This window comes from Genypterus blacodes, unplaced genomic scaffold (assembly GCF_046128005.1).
Source record: "Genypterus blacodes isolate CSIRO-AG114 ecotype Tasmania unplaced genomic scaffold, CSIRO-AGI_Gbla_v1 ptg000111l_1, whole genome shotgun sequence".
Classification (NCBI taxonomy): Eukaryota; Metazoa; Chordata; class Actinopteri; order Ophidiiformes; family Ophidiidae; genus Genypterus; species Genypterus blacodes.
Window position 1 is genome coordinate 5,033,983 of NW_027466915.1, and position 20,948 is coordinate 5,054,930.

At 41.8% G+C, this 20,948-nt stretch overlaps 1 protein-coding gene across 1 annotated transcript; it reads right to left on the minus strand.

Annotated features, from left to right (window-relative positions):
* Positions 1–227: 227 nt before the first annotated feature.
* Positions 228–20,791, minus strand: LOC143009214 (E3 ubiquitin-protein ligase CBL-like). Its single transcript, XM_076161245.1, has 15 exons — positions 20,219–20,791; positions 19,027–19,274; positions 15,753–15,899; positions 15,245–15,401; positions 14,936–15,057; positions 13,583–13,720; positions 13,309–13,396; positions 12,352–12,483; positions 11,585–11,794; positions 11,299–11,415; positions 10,411–10,700; positions 5,700–5,867; positions 2,554–2,651; positions 1,509–1,697; positions 228–731 (listed from the first exon to the last, which is right to left on the minus strand). The coding sequence occupies exons 1-15, from the start codon at positions 20,360–20,362 to the stop codon at positions 409–411; spliced, it is 2,571 nt and encodes an 856-aa protein (XP_076017360.1). The 5' UTR covers positions 20,363–20,791; the 3' UTR covers positions 228–408.
* Between the last annotated feature and the right edge of the window lie 157 nt (positions 20,792–20,948).

Below are 20,948 nucleotides of genomic sequence, written 5' to 3' on the forward strand. Positions count from 1 at the left end.
TGCCAAGTGTCTCTCACGAGGCATTCTGATCTGCAGACACAGCTGTGAACCCACACATGCCAGCAGTCCAACATCATACAGTTCACAATGATCAGTTACAGTATATTAAACTTTAAAACAACCAACTTGTCTTCTAAACAGCAAGCAAGACCCACTCTTGTTGATGGCTGATTCAAAAAGCTCAAAGAAAAAACATTGGATAATGGATGTGGGCATTTCAAAAATAAAACCATGAGACATCAATATATTCTTTTGCTTTCTCAATGATGACTTGACATGGTATTACTCAGACTGGAACTGTTGAATGGGTATTTCTGGACTTGCAGAAGAGTGCTTGGATAAATAGTCCTTTGTAATGGCACATAGTGGAAAAAGAGAAGATACAGATGATGACAGGACATGGAGCGACTACGTAGCAATGTGAGCAGTAGAAGGGACAGAGACAAACTCTCGCAGGATGTTTTTGGCGGTTTCTAGGTTGTTCTGGGCGATCACTAGGGCTTTCTGGATGTCCTGAATGGAGTAGCCTTGGGAAATAAGACATTCAATCTCCCCATTCAGGGCCAGGCTGCCAGGCCCAGCAGAAGGGAAGGAACCAGAAGGTGGACCCAGAGGTTCTGCTAATGGACCAGAATCATCTTGATTTAAGGGCCTGGGTCGTCGGTCAGAGTTGGCCCGCCGAGGGAGAGGTTTTGGAGGGCGATCAGGGTCAACACCTGCTGCAAACATACCTAGCACAGCAGATGGAAACACATGATGTTCAGCACAAGCAGGAAAACTGAGCTGCATTCAAGCATCTTAAAGGAATGCAAAGGTTTATGAGATATGAGCCTCACAGTCCCTGATGCATGCAAACAAGATACTGAGTTATAGTAAATATGTGATGATGGCACAATTCAAAGAACGAACAATTAACCTACCCTTCACATAAAAACAACTACAAATGTTTTTTTTTATCAAGCACCCAAGCTTAACCCTTTATCGGGCTTACCAGGGGACCAGGGGACGCCGGGTCCATCTGAGATCTATGACCTCATCAATCTACATTTTAACACACTTTACTAATGATATTCTAATTCATGTGATTGAGGCAAGAAGTTGATTTTCTTTTCAAAAATGTTCAATAACCACAATGTCTTCAATCAAAATATCTGTGAATAAAAGTCATGTAAACACTACAATCACATTCAAATAGCTATAAATCCAAGCTGATAGAGTAACAGACAAATCAGACTGTAGTGTCATTTATCAACAACTGACCATAATAAGTTACTTCTCTACGGTCTACCAACACTTAGACGAACTCTAAACTACTACAGCATGTCTCCCATAATGAATGATTGTGTTTAATGCAGAGTGACAGAGTGAACCGAGTATAACACAATGAGCACCACAGACAATGGTAGACCTTAAAAAGGTTAAACTGTGGATGTAGTACTTCACATAAGACTTCATCCATGACAGTTCAGCAGCACTAAACCAAGAGATTTATGTTTGATAATACATACAGGCCTCCAAAGCACCATCCATGCTCAAATTGCTGAAAGCTGTTGAAGTTCCACTGATTTCCGACAGGGTTCGTCTGGTGGGGGCTGGAAGGACCACTGGTCTGGGGTAGTCATACTCGTAAAAATCCTCCTCCTCCTTATTCTCCTCCAACTTCTCCTGGGAAACTACAGCCGACGGTTGAAGATATCCTGGGAAAACACAGATCCCACAGCTCAGTGAAGCCCAAGTGTGCTGATCTGTTTGCATTTCAAAAGGGGGCTTTCACACCTAGCTTGTTTGGTGCACACTAGCTAAACGTTTGAGATACAGTAGTTTGGAAGTTTTGGGCAGGTATGAACACGCATTTCTCTTCTCTTTCTCTTTCTCTTCTCCACTCAAAATCTGTGGTCTCAGTGCAGTTGTGTGTTTTTACTGTAGTCCACAACAAATTGCTACTTGGAGCACTCAAAGCAGGTAAACAATGGATTCTGTGCATTGTAAACAGAAAATATACAGTATATTTTACAAATAGGGGCAGGATGGCTGAGGAGGCTAGAGCAGTGAAGGACTGGAAGGTTCCTGGTTCGATTCTGGGCTCTTCCTCGGGACCATGTCCACGTGTTGTTGAGCAAGACACCGATACTGCTCCTGATGTGCAGGTTGGTGGTTTGTCAGTGTAAAGTGCTTTGGATAAAGGTACTATATACTGTCAGTAAGTAGTGCTTTATTGAGTCTGTTTACAAGTGGGCTGAGACCACCCTCTCTGCCCCTCCGACTAGTTAATCTACCTCTCCACCGCTACCATAGTGGTAGTTAAGACATTAAGATTGTATCTTTATAAAACAGGAGAATAAAACAATAACCCAATAAACACATTTATGTTTGACTGGAAACCCCTAAAGACATAAAAAATATATATACGAAAAAATTCTAATTAAAACTCTGAGCACTATAGACAGTTTTATTCAAATGACATTTAGTTATAATGCTCTATTCAAATAGTATAAAAAGATAGCATCTGTGTGTATTCTGATTGTGACAGAGAGAGGTTGGTGTACATGTTACCCGGATCGAAGGTCTGTGGTGCCTCTGCTGTCCCAGCCTGGGCCTGGATATTACACATAGACTCATAAACCTGGGGGTCCTCAAAGTCGCCCACCTCACTGTTGGGAGAAAGAGAAGAAAGTACTGTCAAGTACTATTGAAATCTAGAGTCCATTTTTGGCGGTTGTTCTGTGAAAGAGGCAGTTAGGTGTGGCAAGCGAAAGAGGAACCGTTGGAAGAGGTGACGGTTGCCATGTAACAGTCGTGTGGAAGAGCGGTTATCTGAAATGACAGAGCAAGCGAGTGGAAGGATCAAAAGCTGCAACTAGAGGAGAAGTAGTTGTTCAGTTCTTTGCAAGCCTTCAGACAAGAGGATCACCTCTTCTACATTGAGAGGGAGTTGTGAGCATATCTGAAAATCAGACTGGATTTATAGGAGCTTATTCTCAGAAACCTGACAAAATGGAAGGCTGAACCATTTTCCCAATTTGGCTGTGGATTATAATTACTCTGAAAAGTCTAGGAGCCCACGACACCTGATGACAGAGTGGGACCTCCAGGAGCCCCCCTGGGACCCATGGCTGGCAGAGGGTCCCCCTGGATCCCACCTCTGGTTGGAAAAGGACAGTTGCCTTGGCCAGGTTAACTCCTCTCTCTCCCTAAATGTTGTTACAGCTCAGGATTTACTTATATGGTCACTGAATCAGATTAGATAGTTAAGGTTACCAACGACGCAGAAATTATACAAATTCTGGGTTCTAATCAGAGGTTGAATAGATCAGTATATGTATGTTGTATACGCATTATAACGCTGTGAGCTTTACCCTACAATAAAAGCATCCTTAAAATTCCAGATGAGGATTGTGAATAATTGCACGTGCTTCTGTGTAATATTAAAACATGAGGTTATGTTGATTGACAACTTAGACAAGGTTCTTAAAGGTTTACTCTAGCCTAAAGTGGAAACAAACAGACCCCTGGGGCTCTCTTAAACACCAGCCACTAAAGCATTATCCTAGCAATTTAGCAAGTGTGCCAATGGCTTAGGGGAGAGCTGCCATTAACGGACGGGTCCAGTAGAGTTCACCAGGCCCTAGGGTTATTCGGCCAGGGGACCAGCTGGGGGAAGCGGGGTGGACGTCCGGAGGTAAGGCAGACAGCGGCTAGGCCAGTCTCCTCGCCTCCAGCTTAATTTAATCATTAGCCTAAAATACTACTAAGGTAATTGCACTCCACTGCCATTTGCACAACATTAGATTACGATCATTTTATCCAAAGCGACTTACATTACATTACCACCCATTACAGAGGGGGGAGTAATTGAAGATTCGGTGCCTTGCTCAGGGGCACCTCGGCAGGGACTTGAACCGGCGACCCTTCGGTTCCCAAGCGGAAGCTCTACCGACTGAGCTACTGCCTCCCTACCAACTGCAGGGAGGCACAACTGTTATGTATTTGCACTTCATTTCATTTCAATTCCGTCTTTCACAAAGATCCTTTGTACTATTTTACACAGTATTTATTAACTTATTAGCTGTATATCCTGTATATAGTTGATTCTGTTTATATTATAGTACATTTTTGCACTTCTGGTTGGATGCTAACTGCATTTCACTGGCTTGTACCTGTACTTTGCTCAATGACAATAAAGTTGAATCTAATCCCGAGTAGAGCTGATAATTCAGAGCGTTTAAACAGAGAGCTGGACCAGTGCCTCCTCTTACTAGGAGAAACGCAGGATCGAACAAACAGCAATATTGTTCAATTTAGTTCTATTTGGTATTAAACCCAAATGTGTTCCATGTTGATATATACGGTATGTATAAATCTACTAACATGTCAAATCTGTGATATCTAAGCAACAAGATGAAGCAAGGAAGTCTTTTAGACTATTTATATCTGAACACAGCTCATGAAAAACCTAAATGCACTTAGATAGTATTACCAATTTAAAGTGAAAAAAGGTCTGAAGCTTAAAGGTAATAGGCAAGGCAAGGTAATAGATAAGTGCTCCTCTCAAGAGGTGAAACAATTGTATTGTGTGATTACTTGCTTCCAGTCTTGTTCCTGGTTACGAGGCATCTTATTGTCTACTACTGAATACAATATAGCAATTTGACAGCAAAAGACAAAATGCAGCAGCAGCAGCGGGAAATAGCCGGAGGCAGAAACCCTTGGTAAAAACACATAGGTGCATATCTGTAATTAACCAGTAAACAGTCAACATGCAGAGGTGGAGCCCATCAGCAGCAGCAGCAGGATGTTCATGCCAATGGTTTCCTGGCCCTTTCCCATCAGAGTCCTCAGAGATATCAGCATCATCCAGTCTACTGTCTTCAATTACCTAAACAGCACTACCGCAGCATCCAACGACAACACCACCCACTGTTGAATTTAGCTGGCCACCTGTTGTGGATGTTGCTGCTAGATTGGCAGAGGGGTGAAAGCATCATTGTCTCAAATTCACAAGTTATTCTCGGTTCAAAATGACAAACTAAGAATGGCTTTGCAAGACATACACAAGGCCTACAACTGAGGTAAATGAACCCTGCTGCAAACTACAGAGTTTGAGCACAATTGATTGTTTGTCACCAGATGAGCTGAAAGAGAAAACGCTCCGGGGTGCTTTCCAAAACATTTAATCCACCGTTCCAATTCCAGATACCCCAGGTGAAAAGTAATTACTTTTGAATAAGATCTCCTGATGTGAATCCATGACCTGATCAAAACTTAAGTCTCTGGAGATGCACAAAAGTGTCAAATCTCTAAAGCCTAGAGTATTCAGTATACTGTGAGACCAAAATGGATTCAAATGGAACAAAACTGCTATAGAACATATCCAGGAGATATCAAAAAGATTCAGAAACATTTAGAGATGTTTGATGATATTTCTTACAGTGCAATGGTATCCAAACTCCTCATGACCTGGGCCTGTATTCATCAAATCTCTACAACTGCTATGAAACTTTGAATATAGCAGAAAAAACTCATTGACATTCATTTTGTTACACACACAATTTTAAAATTACATTAAGGAAGAAATGTTCAGTGTTACACATTAAAAAGATTAGGAAAGGTAAGGGATAAAGTGCACAAACAGAATACTGCCTTCTAAACCACAATCATACAGAGGACACCAAGCCACGAGTCCTGGTTGCGTTGTTTACCTCATGTCATTGTGGCTGCTGGCCTGGGCCAATGGGGGAGGCACCAAGGAACCTGCTGTGATCCAGGGAGCACCAGTGGCTGGCAGGGAGGTGGGACTCATGTATTCATTTTCCTCACAATCAGACGATGGCTTCTCCCCGCTCAACACCACTGAGCCTGGCCCAGGCCTAATTGTATCAAGTACAGAGAAAGATTGAATATTTATTTATACATATCAGAAACTCAAATGTGCATAAATAACATAATTTCTTTAGATAGTAAAACAAATCAGATTAGTGCTGACATCATATTTAAACAATACAATAATGACTTCAACGTTCCATAATTCTAATTTATCTTTATGTTTATGTATATTTATGTTGTAACAAATGTATATCAGACAGGTAGACCAAACACAGTATAGTTTACTGGATTTGGGTGTGTAGGGGGTCTACGCAAATTGACAAGACTTGGGGTCTCTTACCAGGATGACCCGCCCCAGAATATAGCGACAAACACAGTGACCTGATCCGGACAACCAGGAAGTCCCGCCCTCTGGACCGATGACGGCAGCCAGGATCAGTGGGAGAAGGCTAGCCGAATCTCCCGGCTCGCCACATGAAGTTATTCAGGCATGATAAAAGATTCTCGTTTATCTGACTCCATAAGATAAATGTATCTATTACTAGTGATAATTTTAGTCTCTGATTGGTTGATTCTGGGAAGAGATGCGCCAATTTATTTGTTTTAGGATGAGAAGTTCAGTTTCGGATCCCTCTCTTTGCTTGGGGATCCAGAGTTACTTTGCTGTCAGTTCTTTTTTAATTAAATCTACAGTCATTTAGCTAGACGCTTTTATCCAAAGCGACTTCCGACACAAACAATTGAAATTTATCTTGCACCCCCTCATATCACACACACACAAACACATGCATTACAGAGGGGGTGCAGGGCAGCCATTTACGGCGCCCATAGAGCAGTTGGGGGTTCGGTGCCTTGCTCAGGGGCACCTCGGCAGTGCCCTGGAGGCAAACTGGCAACTCACCAGCTACCAGTCCACTTACTTGGTCCATACGGGACTCGAACCGGCGACCCTTCCAGTTCCCAAGCTGAATCCCTATGGACTGAGCTACTGCCACCCCCAGTTATTCATTCAATATCATGCTAAAGCTGGGTTGTTTGTTCGAAGCAGGGTGTTTCTACATCGCTTAAAGAAAAGCCACCGGCCGTGCTTATAAGCTTCGGGTTTAAAAGGCTCCCACAATTTCAGACGATCTTTGATCACAGTTGCTAAAAGACGTTGAAAGTGCAGAGTTCTTTAGTCTAGCATTGGATGAATCCACGACCGCACAGACATCGCGCAGCTTATAGTCTGGGTGGGCTTTCTCAAAGGGGACACATTTGCCGAGGAAATGCTGGCTTTGCTACCGCTAACAGGGCAAACACGGGGAGAGGACATTTATTCTGCAATGATGAGCTTTTTTTACAGACCAGGCAAAAATATCAATTTAAAAAAGCCGGTTTCTCTGACTACTGATGGGGCTCCTTCCAAAGTAGGAAAGGAGAAAGGATTAATTGCTTTGCTCAGAAAAGATCCTGAAACGCCTGACTTCTTCTCATATCACTGCATTTTGCATCAAGAGCAATTGTGCGGCAAGCTGAGAGGTGGAGAGCTCAGAGCAGCTACAACTGAGCAACAACCAGATCTGAAAGTACTTGTGTATGTGAAAAGAATGCAGACTCCAGGAATAAGTAACAACATGTTGCTATATTGTTATTGTTATTAATATTTGTGAAATGCAGACTCGTCTCTCACTAGGAATAAATAGCAATTGCAAACGTTATCAATGTCATCAATGCAAAGCTATTCCCTCCAGTGTTCATAAAACATCAGCTTGACCAACACTTGTCATCCTTGGAAACGCAGTCGCTACACTACATTTGTTCCTCAAATTGATGATGCTTTGCAATGCATTAAAAATTACTAGCAAGACAGCATATTAAACAGCAGTAGGAAAACAGCAAATAAACTGGTACACATGTGTTAATAATAATTTGTGACCCTTTACATGTGTTGTGGTTTAAATGTGGCCCTCTTGGCCTCTGAAGTTGAGTATCCCTGCTTTAGACCAACAAAATACTATTCAGGCTAATTCCTTTCCCTATGTTCGCCCCGCCCAGTCAGTGATCAACCTCTGATCAGGTCCGCACTCGCTCAGATTGCCGCACTGTAAATCAAGCGAGCCGAAACATCTGATCCCGTCTCAAATACGCGGGAATGCAGAACCCTCGGGTCTATTTAAATCAATCACATTACAAAACCAAGAGTATTTCAAAGTTCCACAATCATCAATTTATTTAACATTTAGCATTTGAGAATCTGATTCATCTAGCAATATCACTACTCCCAACAGCTGGGCGGCAGTAGCTCAGTGGGTAGGGCTTTCGCTTGTTAATCGGAGGGTCGCCGGTTCGAGTGCCTGCCGAGGTGCCCCTGAGCAAGGCACAAACCCTCAATTGCTCCCCCCTCTGTAATGGGGGACAATGATGTAAGTCGCTTTGGATAAAAGCGTCTGCTTTTTGATCGTAATGTAACAGCATAAACAATACATGAACTTCTCAACACAAGTACCCCAGGATCAACATTACCTTGGGCTATGTCATGAAGCAATGAGCAGCATTCCTATGGGAGCCTTCCTCTAATGCAATGGGACACAGAGTTCTTCCATGGTTTGGTTTAAATATCAAGTCATCTCAAGCAGGATGTCAGGGATGTTTGTGCATCTTTGAAATTCATGTGGCCTCTGCCCTGATTTCCAATCAGCCAGATGTGTTTATTTTACTATTTCATTATATTGCCCTCAGTGTGTTATCTCCTGGTATTCTCACAACATGCAAATATTCAATATGCTCAGGCGGCAGTAGCTCAGTCCATAGGGATTCAGCTTGGGAACCGGAGGGTCGCAGGTTCGAGTCCCGAATGGACCAAGTAAGTGGACTGGTAACTGGTGAGTTGCCAGTTTGCCTCCAGGGCACTGCCGAGGTGCCCCTGAGCGAGGCACCGAACCCCCAACTGCTCCACGGGCACCGTAGAATGGCTGCCCTGCACCCCCTCTGTAGTGCATGTGTTTGTGTGTGTGATATGTAGGGGGTGCAAGACAAATATCAATTGCATGCGATTGCCGTGAATTGCATGCAAAATGGCAAGAATTAAGTATCTTAATCTTAAACATCAACAGTACAGTATAATAACCCTTCTGAAAACCCAATGATCTGAAGGACCCCCTCTCGTCCTTTTTACTGTCCACAGATGTTGAGGTGCTGATAGTGTGGTGCAGTGACCCTCAGCTGCCCTCTCCACCTGTTATCTGTTATCCAGGCCCCCCCTGGGTGAGGTTTGTCAGATCTCCTACTTTATTGTTTTATCCCCAGACTTGTCGGGGCCAGTACCTTGGTTTACTGTGAACTATGTTGACCCCCAGCTCCTTTATTTCATTCTATATATATTTTATCTTACACTGACGTGGGAGGAAGAACTCGAGGCGAGACCAGGCTTACCAGGTGAGAAGGTGAGAGGTGATGGCATCAGCCTCACTTAGGAGGGCTCATGACTTTGATTTTAAAGGCCAGGGGAGGATCTGTACCAGGGCCCAATGTAATCCCCTACAAACTTTACAGGCACTGGGAGAGGGAGGCAGTAGTCGAGTGGGTAGAGCTTCCACTTAAGAACCGGAGGGTTGCCGGTTCGAGTCCCTGCCGAGGTGCCCCTGAGCAAGGCACCGAACCCTCAATTGCTCCCCCCTCTGCGAAGGGTGGTAATAAATGTAATGTAAGTCGCTTTGGATAAAAGCGTCTGCCAAATGATCGTAATGTAATGTAATGTAATGAGAGAGTGAGGAGGTGCATGTATAGGGTTGCTTCATCGGCAAAAGTCACAAAGACTTCCTGCTGAGTAACAACTTTGAATGGCGAAATTTGAACTCAAGAACAAACTAAAAACTTAAGAGGCAGAAATCTACATACTGGTGTGAGGTGGAGATGAGTATTTGTTTTTGTTGGCCATAGCAGTGGGATAACTAAAACATAAAAAGTTGAGCGGAATTTGAATGGAGTTGAATGGGAGAATGTTGCTGCTGCAGTTAATAAAATCTATGATGTAATAAAGTCAGGCTTTGTGTGCATGTGGTGGATGTGGATGTTAGTACAGATCTCTTTAGCATCAGTTGAGTATGTTTTTTCTTGTTTCAACCTACACTGGAAACAGGAGTGAGAAACGGCCGTCTCTATGGGACTGAACTGATATGTTGTGCTCTTGTTCTCAGCAGCAGCGAATCTACTGGATAGGCTGCCATACTTAAAAGTGAGCAAAGTCAGTCCTAGAAACCACGAAGATCTGGAAGAGCTCATGAAATCAACCGGAATGGAATTTCAATCCAGAAACCTATGGCTGAAGAGAGACCACGTCCAGGAACAATTTAAGATGGTAAAGACGCTATTCTCACGTTCAGAAAGAATCCTCTAAAGAGCCTAGGGAAGTGGTACATACCAAAAGGGTGGCATGTAGAGAGGGAAGGAGGTGCTCATGCTGCATGCTGATATGGTGGGGTCTGAATCGCAAATAGACTGGAGGCATCGAGGGAGCAGCTCTACTTAGATACATCAGCTTCCAGGTCTTTACCTGATACAACAGCCTGTCCATTAAACGCACCATATCATAGCAAAGCCACATACCTTGCAGCCAGGCAGTAGACAGCGTTGGTGACCACTTGGGGTTTCGCTCCCTCTACGCTTGCTCCATTGCTCTGTGGCATGGAGGACAAGACTGATGGGGCCTTGGCTATTGACCGTGGGACCATGTAGTTGACAGCCCAGGCAGGCTGGTCAGGGGTGGAAGGCAGGGGTCTCCTTTGCAGCTTGGAGTCCTGACTAACCGTGGAATGGCGCTCTGGAGGGGGAGGAGGGGGCAGCTCTCTAAGGGCTGGAGGCAGAGGTAGAGGCTTGTCTCTATGATTGGCAGTCATCTGGGGTGGAGGTGAAAGGTGGAGTTACTACATAATAAAGTAGTAGTAGTCATGACAAGGATTTCCAATTAACTGAATAAGCATTGAATTTCTACAGTTGTCTTATCTTAAATGTTGGAGAACACACAGTACAGATACAGTCAATAGACTTTGGGTGGTGGATAATGGCAAGCAGATAAACAGCACTGAATTCTATCAATCTACCTCAGATTAATAAAGTTTACAAGAGGTTCACAAAAATGGAATTCTAGTCATAAAATAACTTCAATTAACAAAACCATCTGTATATCTATATCTATCCTGTACTAAACAACTGCATGCATACAAAAAGAGGAGTAAACTCAGTATATATACACATGTAGGTCATGAACTCATTGGAATCATCCAGATTTCTACATTAATTATTCAGAAAATGTGGTCTGATCGTCATCATTCGGCAAGTCAAACTAAAGGCATGTACATACACAAGAAGTATGCCAACCAAAAATAACAATAATAATAATAGGATTTATGGGATCAGACCACATTTGAAGAGTAATTGCAGAAACCCTGGTAATTACAGAAGGGTTCACTAACATTGTCTTGCCACTGTACATACTTTCACTGTCGCTGCCGGGCCCAGGGGTCCAAGGGAGGTGGTGGGTCTCTGATGTAGAAGGTCTAGCCGGGGGGGCACCGGAGGCAGTTGAGACACTGGGGATGGTGGGCGCTCTACCTGCATATGCAGCACAAATATGTAGTAGCTTGAGGTGTCACTGTTATCCCAATTATCCCAATACCTTTACCAGCACTACAGTTCATGTAGCAGCAGTGACTACAACGTTTGCACCTAAATCAAAGGGAATATATCTATTTGTGGGATTACATTCTTTATAAAGTTTTACCTTGCTACAGGCCAGCCTGCTCATGACAAAGAGCTGGTCTTCCAGGCGGTCATCCTCTTCATCATCATTGCCAGCAACCTCAGCTCTGCTGGGGCCATGGAAACCAGCAAAGGATGCCCCACTTGCTTTTGGGTGGAAGGGATCCACAACAATGGGTTCTGTGCCTTTAATCTCACAGCGGCAAAATGGACATCCCTGGCCCTCTGACTCCTGACAATGGCAAAGGGGTCAAAGCAAGCAGAATGATGCAACTGTGACAATGTGAAGTCAGGCAGAATTTCTTCAAGATGCAAATAGTTAGTTAAAATCACGCTTGGAATCTTTTTCTGAGCTGGTGCACAATCTGCTTGTAAAAAATAGATTATTGGACATTTAGGACCAGCATTTACCACGAGTTTTGCAGGGTATTTACAGATGGTAAGCTCTATATTTACTACTGTGATGCACCGGGATTGTTTTGGTGAAATGAGGAACAAGCGGGTTTAGGGTGTGTGTGGAACATTTTACAGTGTTTGTTATGAACCAAGAGCTAGCATGGCATACATTTTGACATGATGACTGCATAGATGCTTTGTTCTGGACCTTTGTAGTTCTTTTCCTGCTGCTCATAAGGGCAAAGATATGATCAGGTAGTTGGATTACAAATTGTACCCACATTGATTTTTCAGGGCCAAAAATCCTTATTCGGCATTAACATGGCTCATAGCAACAAGAATGGGCAGATCTGATAGGAACAGAATGAGCTTTAAGTGTGTAACCAACCTTACCTGCCAGGCGGTCAGACAGGAGGTGCACATTAGGTGCCTGCAGGGCTCAATCTTTACGTCCTTGTCATTCTCTGCACAGATCTTACAAAGCTGGAAAGTGGAGCCCATCTCACAATACAACTCATACTGTTCCTAAAGTGGCAGAAAAAGAAAAAGAGGGAGAAACATATTTATGGGTAGGTCACATAATGTATTAAAAACTCCTGCTCAAACTAGTAGGGTGTTGACTATTTGAATACTCATTATATTGGTATTCAGGTGCAAAATTATTACTCTGATTTTATTGTGGAGAAATTAGCTGGACCCATAATGGACCTAAATGTATGATATGAATTAATAAATATTGCGTAACCTAGCCATTGCTAAGGCACAAGTTCCTGTCATCCCGTCCAGTGGAAACTAAAGCAGAAATAAGTGATAGCCACAAAAACTGCATTGTGGCTGCATTTTGCACGCATGTGAGCGTGGTACACTGTGTGCTCAGGGTTTGTTGTTTCCACACAACACAGGTTTTCAATTTGTTATTTTCTGCACACATGTAGCTAATTTGTCTATCAATTTATAGCCCTAAATTAGGGGTGTCAAACTCAAATACTCAGTGGGCCAAAATAAAAAACTGGGACTCAGTCGCGGGCCAGACTCCATATCTATTGAAAAATGGACTACAATTGTGTATGTTTTCCCTTCTCTCCAGATATATAATGATTAACTTTTTCATATGGAAACATACTTAAGGTTAGCTTAAACATGAAGTCTGGAACAAGCGCATCTCAATATTATAAACACATGAGAAATAGATTTTCAAATAAGAGATACATTAGTGGCATTCGTTTCTTATTTTTATCTAAATAAATAAAATAAAATAATTATTATGCCTCTCTCTATCTGTAACCTTTCAAGTTCATTTTCAATGGAAACCTTTTTTTCACAGTGTAAATGTGGGACAAAAAGTCAAACCTGAGTAACTTTGATGTGGTCTTGTGGTGATGGTTCACAAAGCCCAGTCAGGTCTGGGTTCTGTGCACGGCCATCTGGGAAAAGATAGCTTAAGAACACACACAGACACATGAACACAAAAGCGTCAAAAGATGTCTTATTAAGAAACTAAAGAAACTAAGAAACAGGCAACATTTGGTGGATAATAATTATAATCAGCTAAATAATTGGCTAAACTACTAAAACATATAGGGCAGAGCAGAGAAACTGAGTTGTGTGTTGTATTGTAACTTACAATCCCTCTCTGTACCCATCGATGAGGGCTTGGAAGAGTGGCTTGTTATGAGGAATGGTCTGCAAGATATTGCCATCAGCTGTTACATAGCCGATCGCCCACTGGCCAAGTCGAGTGCAGCTCAACCTGAAGATGTAGCTGACAGTGACACAAGATAATGAGACCAGTTGGAGGACTTCAATACATACAGATGCAAGACAATGTTAGTGAACCTTTTGGAAGTGCTTTAATTACAACATGTGGTCTACTCATCCAAGTCACAACAACAGAGGAAGTGTTACTGGACTAAGGTTGTTTGTCGCAGATTAATTATTATCATTATAATAACAATTATATAGTCATTTCAATGGACTTGGCCCTCCAAATCATTATGCTCCCTCAACCATGTTTCACAGTTCGGATCATGACTATAGAGATGCTCCCGGAACATACACTGACACATGCCTCATACCCAATACATGCACTACAGACAGTACTTTCTGCATTACTAGATAAGAACCATGACCCTGCGACCCACCAGAGAATAAGCGGTTACACATAATAGATGGATGGATGAAAAGGTCCTGTTGCTCAATGTCATGTTAAATGCAAATATCCAACAAAAAGAAAATGTAAAAAATGTAACGCATATGTAATCACCACGTAGGTCACGTCATCATGTCTTTCAAAGTGGGAATGGTCTGTGTATTAAATGGCAATATAATATGCATATCAAATTGGCTGAATTATGACGACATCTCTTTTTCAAAATAATCATTTGTGACTGCCCTTCTTGCTACATGAATGCTAATATAGAGGGTTAAATAATACATCCACCAGAGGACAATGTGAATTACCCTCCTTCCAATACTGATGAACAGTGGCGCTAATGCAAAATATCAGTTTATTTGTGAGGAAGACAAAATGAACAGTGGCAGAGGTGATGGCGAAAGTGTGTGAGGTTATTTTTAATTTTTCGAATAACTGTCGCTGCTCTTCTGACATGTCATAATATTAATAAAACAACAATAATAATAACTTATAAAATAAAAATTGAAAAGCAAGGGCTTATAAAAGGAAGACAAATTAAAGTGAAGTCAAGATTAAGTTAAAACTGGAAGAAAGAATATGCAAAAACAAAGAAGAAAGAGGCAATTTAAAGTGTTGTATGTGTATGACATTAAGGTGATATATATAGATAGATAAATACAAATAAAAAAAGACTAAAAACAACAAAGACAATCTCCCCCAAACTGGAATGAGACAGCATCCTCATACCGCTATTAATGTGCCTAAGAGTGATTGCTGTTCATAACAAGGTAAGAAATGGACCCAAGTTGAATTAACCGTTCAAAACCACCCTTGTTGTCTCACCTGCCGGGCTTGTGGATGAACCTGTGCAGCCGTGCCTTGACCTCATCGTACGTTAGGAAAGCCATATAACCAGGATGTGTGACTGCCAGACTGTTCCAGTTCCTTAACAGAGAAGACCATGGCTACACACACACACACACAGAGTTATGGGTTAAACATTTTGTGTGATTGTTTGGCCTATAAAAAAGTCAAAATATCAACAAAAGACAACTGGACATTTAAGATAATTGGACTAGATATTTATGTGGCCATATGAGTGAGTGAGTGAGTGAGAGGAGAGAGAATGAGAAAGACTTTAGACTGATTTACCTGGAAGAGCCTGGTGAAGATGTCAAACTCAAAGACAGAGATGTAGTCGTTGCAGGTGAGGTCAATTGTGGACTTGAGGGCCATGGCCTCCAATCCCGAGCTGATGGGGTGAAACTCATGGAGAGCCTGACGGAAGGTTCTCCATGGCACAATTGTCCTACGGATGAGGGTGTATTGTAACTTTTTATATCACACTCTATCATGACAGATGCTGCTTTTGAAAGTTTGACTCATCAGACAACAATACATGCACTCTGCATCAGTCCACCTAGATGTCTCATGGGGGAATGTTGGGCTTTGAGATGACGTTTGTTGTGATTTGGCGCTATATAAATCAAGGTGAAATTGAATTGAAATCAACAAAATGTTGGAAACTGTTGTTGAAAATGGGAGCTACCAAACTGCTGGGACTGATTGCGACAATACAACACAAGTGCTGTCCACATTGTCTCACATTTTCAATATATATCACCATTCAAATTCGATATAGAATACAGATGAAACTCACTTATCCCCAAATGATCTTCTCCAGAATTCAGCAGCATCCGCTTTGGTTATCCTGAAGTTGTCCCCCTGAAAGAGGCCATTGGGGAAGATGGCTTTTATCTCAGCCAGCATGTGACTGAAGATCAGAGACAGCTTGGTCAAGTTTCGTCTGAAGAAAAGATGACACAGAAAGAGAAAAGATTCAAAGGCACAAATGGTAGCTGTGGGGGTGTGCCTGTTCATGTGTGTGTGTCACTGGGGAGTAGCGGTAGCAATTAATATCACCTGTACCTGCCTGTTAGGAGTTTCGTTTGAAACAGAGAGGACGTGAGTGGACGTATTACCGCCTTACCTACATTAACTTTGTAAAAGGGGGTCAGAAGCAAGAGTCTCTCCTTGCTGCTTCTCCCAACCTTGGAACAGGAGTTATCAATTTAATGCAATTGATTGAAACTATAATGCATTGAAGTATTGGGGAACTGAGACCTTGCTTGCGTGCTTGGTGAGTGTTATAAGGATTTGAGTGAAGTTAGAGAATGTTTTCACATGTGGAATGTTTGGAGAAGTGTCCATGCTAGAGAGGGTCTTGAATGATGAGGACGGACGCATAAATCTTGACTCAAATCTTTATCTATTTTCTAATCTAATCAGATCGCTTTACTTTAAACCTGTCTGATAACCATTGACATACCAACTCTGCCGACAAACAGATTTGCAAACCAAGTATGTAGCTGTATGTAGGTGCAAGTAAGAGGAACTGTTCGATAAAAATCTGAGCTCTAGACAGGAAGGATGACCTCCTGCTTAGTAATGCCTTTCTGAGAAATAGAGGAAGTAGATCTTTGATTGCAACACTTGATTTAGTACATTTGTGCTTTTACTTTAAGACAATCTTGACTTCTTTGAAATTAGATTTCTTCTTTTTTAAGGAAACATGCTTTAATTGATTGGCGAGATAATTTAAGTAAAACTGAGATACAAGCATGTAAATTGGATTATCGATGATTCAGACGTGGACTGCAAGTCCTTTTTCTTTATGCGTAGCCTCTATGTGAGGTTGCTCGAGGTTAAGCAGTCCCTCATTACATTTCCTACTGCCTGAAAATCATGGTGATTTCTCAATACACTCACACAATAACAATGCACCCAGGAGTACAGCACTTTTCCTTTGGGTACATTTTTGATAGATTAAGTTGAAACTGACAAAAGTAATTGATTCTTTATTGCTTATTTAACGGAATAGACACTTCACTTTTGATTTTCGATGCAACATATTTGAAAAAAATAAAACAGCTATTTCATTTAGAAAGATGCACGTGGTAGTGATCATATATTTTGATCAATCCATTCCTGTCCAAAGGAAGAGCCGTGAATATCTCAGAGAATGTCTCCCCATGTCTGTGTCTGCCTCCCTCCCTGTCTCTCAAAAACAATTTACTCAAATTGACATGATCATTATACCTATTCATACTCAGGGTAGAACAGTTTTTTAAAGGGCAATTTTTGTTCTCACAGATGGAAATTAGGGGCATTTTAAACGCCCTTGGGATCATTTTGTGAAATACAAAACATCCTCAGGGACCAGAATGACAACTAACTAAACAGCAAAAAGATTATAAATGAAATTGTACATTTGGGTCTCTTTTTATTGATTTAAGCAGAACTGAAAGAAAAAAGTGGAACGTCTGTTTTCACACCATCAACGATTACATCAGTGAATACATCAATTTGATATTTATTTGCGATTTGTTAATAACCCTAAACAGAGTTTTTTAGGAAGTTATTCCATAAAGACCAAGCACATTTCCTCTTTTACCAAGTATGTTTACATGCACGTTTGATCATGCTGCCATGAATGCTATAAATAGGCTTTCTCAAATGTCGTGTATATACCTTAATCCGATTGAAATTGGCACAAATTGAAGTAATGTTACTCAATTTGTGTCTGTTGTGTCTGTTACGTTGAGTCTACGTAACAGACCACGATTACACAATTGTAAAGAGAATTCTTCGGGCATCTAGACCCACATTTCCTACACGTGCAGACTCACCTCATTCTGTGATTCCACAACGCCTCAAGTCTACTTAGGAAGCGGTGGACTACTGTCTCCATACATGTACTGTAGAAGGCTGAATTCCGTTTTGCTTTAATTGGCAATCTCCTGCCTGTCTAATTTACAGTTTTTAATTGGGCTAATAGGGCTTTACACAAGATGGACAAACTAAAATAAACATGCAGTGAACATGTACTTGCCATCTGTGAATCTGGCTTTGCATTTGTTCTGAATCTGGTTTAGCACAAGTAAACTGAGCTGAGCAGTCACTTACTGTTGGTGCCCTTATTGCTTGTACATTTGTACATCATGTTTAATTATGGAATAGCAAAACAGAAAAAGTGATCTAGAAGTAGCAGGTACAGTAAAAGTAGGTGTTTGGTTTTTTGAAACCCCAAACATTTAGAGCTTATGTGTAGCTCGAGTTTGTGGAGTGGTTTCTTTGCTGTAATATTAGCTTGTGACCAGGATGTGGAGCAAAAAATGGTCTGAAAACATTGAGTGCAAGTAAATATTTGAAATGGGTCACCACTTCAAGTCTTTGTCTTTTTACAGTGATGTTAGGCTGGCTGTGAAGTAAATGCATGATATCTTTGGATATACGGAGTCAAACAAGCATGGCCTGCCCTGTCAGCTATCTCATGCATTGCCAACGCAAGCTTATGAGCAGCCTCCCGTTTTGATTTGGCATGAAAATGAATGACTATGTCATCTGTGCAAATCTGGGTGTTTCAGGACAGACAAAGGGAAAAGCATTAATAAGTTCACCGAACAGAATTGGACCTAGGAGTGATCCTTGAGGGACTCCAGCTGTATAGTCACTGAAGATAACTTAACATTTATTCTTATTTGTGTTTGTACAAAAAATAAATAAATAAATTACAGTGACTACTACTAAGCCTAACCCAGCCATTCGTAGAGAGGGAATCTCTCTTGGAATTGCCTCTTCCGAGGTTTCTTCCTTTCTTCCTTATACATTAATGTTTTCTCTGGAGTTTTTCCTCGATTCTGAGAGAGCTTTGGACAGAGTCGTGAATTTTTCATTTTCCTGATGCTGTGGGTGACTGGACTTTCTCATTCACACTGAAAGATTGTTTATGTGTATCCTGCTGACAATTACTAATACTAACAAATTTTCACAAAGACTCTCGTCACTGACGTATGACATCACCCATACTGATAGAATTGTTTGACCTTCCCTACAAAAATGAATAAAGTCACACAGTATATCATGGAGCGTACCTGGGCTGGGAGTTCTCCTCAAACATCCTCTCCTTGGCCTCTTTGAAAAGGCTCATGGTCTGCTTGGTCTTGTTGGTCAGGTTCTCCATTACAACTCGAAAGTAGTCATTCTCCCCCAGGATTTCCATTTTGCCCTCGTAGCGGGACAATATAGTGCGCAGGTGCTGGTAGGTATCTGGCAGCAGGTCCAGGATGTAGGGAGGGCTGTTCTTTAATGCCACCTTGGGGTTCTGGCACAAGTGCACCACCTGGAAATGGTATTAGGGAAATTAATGAAAAAAAAATGTTTATGACAGATTTGCCTCAACATGAATTTTGTATCTCACTTTATCTTGTTGGTCAAAAAACATTTTTGAAGGAATACTCTCAGGAGGGAGGTACTCCTTGTGACACAAGATGCATTCTGAAGATCTTGAATTGTTTTCACATTTTTCCGCACTTGCAAAGACCTTAGTATTTCTTACATGGTTCTTCATTATTCAATACCTGACCTAAAGAAATATGTTCCTCCTTTTAACCTCCAGAAGAGGCTGTTTTTTCAAAACCTATCATATACGTCCTTTAAGTATTCCAATATTGAGACACCATATCTATAAAACTCATAATCAATAAAGCCGTGAGTTACTACCCTTTAAAATATATCTTAAACGTCGCCACGTCTTCATGTGAGCCGAATTCTATATAGACTATGGCTACTCAACTCGTATCGGTACCCAAGGCTGCACAGGACTAGTCAACTAAACCCATAAATGTTGGGCAAGCTATATTGTTGAACTTGATTTACCCCATGCATGTATATATGATTAGGGGCACTGGAATAATGACATTAATTTAATGATCCCTTTAACAACCAGCACTTGCAGTGTTTACTTTTGGGGGGCATATGATGCTCATTCACAGGTGGGTGTCTCAAGCCTGCGGAGTCTGGGTATGGGTTCTGCAAGCAGGGCGTTCAAGATAATGCACCAGGAGGATTGATGGCCGTGTACCGTTATGTCAGGAGTTCATCACCATTTTCTTCGTACACAAATATGAATGACCAAATGTCTTTCCATAGATATATGACAGGTTAAACTTAAAACATGAGCGTACAGGCTTTTAAGTTTTTATTTAAAAACTCCAGGCGTAAGATGAAGCTATGTCGATGCTATAGTATGTTTTTCAAAATAGCACGTGCACTTGCTGTCATCACCTTATCCATGAGTTTCCAGCATTTCTCCACCATCTTCTTGTCGACCACGGCAGGTTGGTGGTGCTGGAGCGGCTGCTGGTGCGGCTGAAAGGCGTCCTTCATCAAGCCGATGAGACCTGCACCCCTCCTAGGATTTCCGGCCATTAATTCGGTCGGCGACCGCGGCGGAGCCCCGGGGCTGGGATGGCAACCAGGATTATGCTGGGGTCTTATTTCAACGCAAACAGCCGATGGGTTTAGGGTTTTTAATATTTAACTCTTATGACAATTTGCCATAGATACTCGCGTGGTCAGGACAAAAAGACTGAGTGGTCACAGTCTTTTTGTAGGCGACGCGGCTAGCTAACAGGCTACATGAGAAAAACCTCATCCAGTGTCACTCCATCAAAAATAATCCTTGGTCATGGCGGCTTGGCGGCTGTCACGTACCGAGCTGCGTTTCCCTGATGACAGTAAACTAGAGCTCAAAGGAACTCGTGAACACTGGGGTTAATAAAGCAAACAGGGAGCAGGACACTAGACGTGAAGTGACTGCTATCAGCGACAAGTTAACTACATCCGCCCCGTCACCTTCAAAATAAAAGTTGACCAATCAATGGGGAGAACCGAAAGACGAGCATCTTGTTCTTGTTTGTTAGCCAAGAAATTGCATACAAAGAATATACAGTGGGCGCATTTATAGATTTGGATTAGATTATTGTATTTTGATCGTAACAGCTTTTCTAGAGTA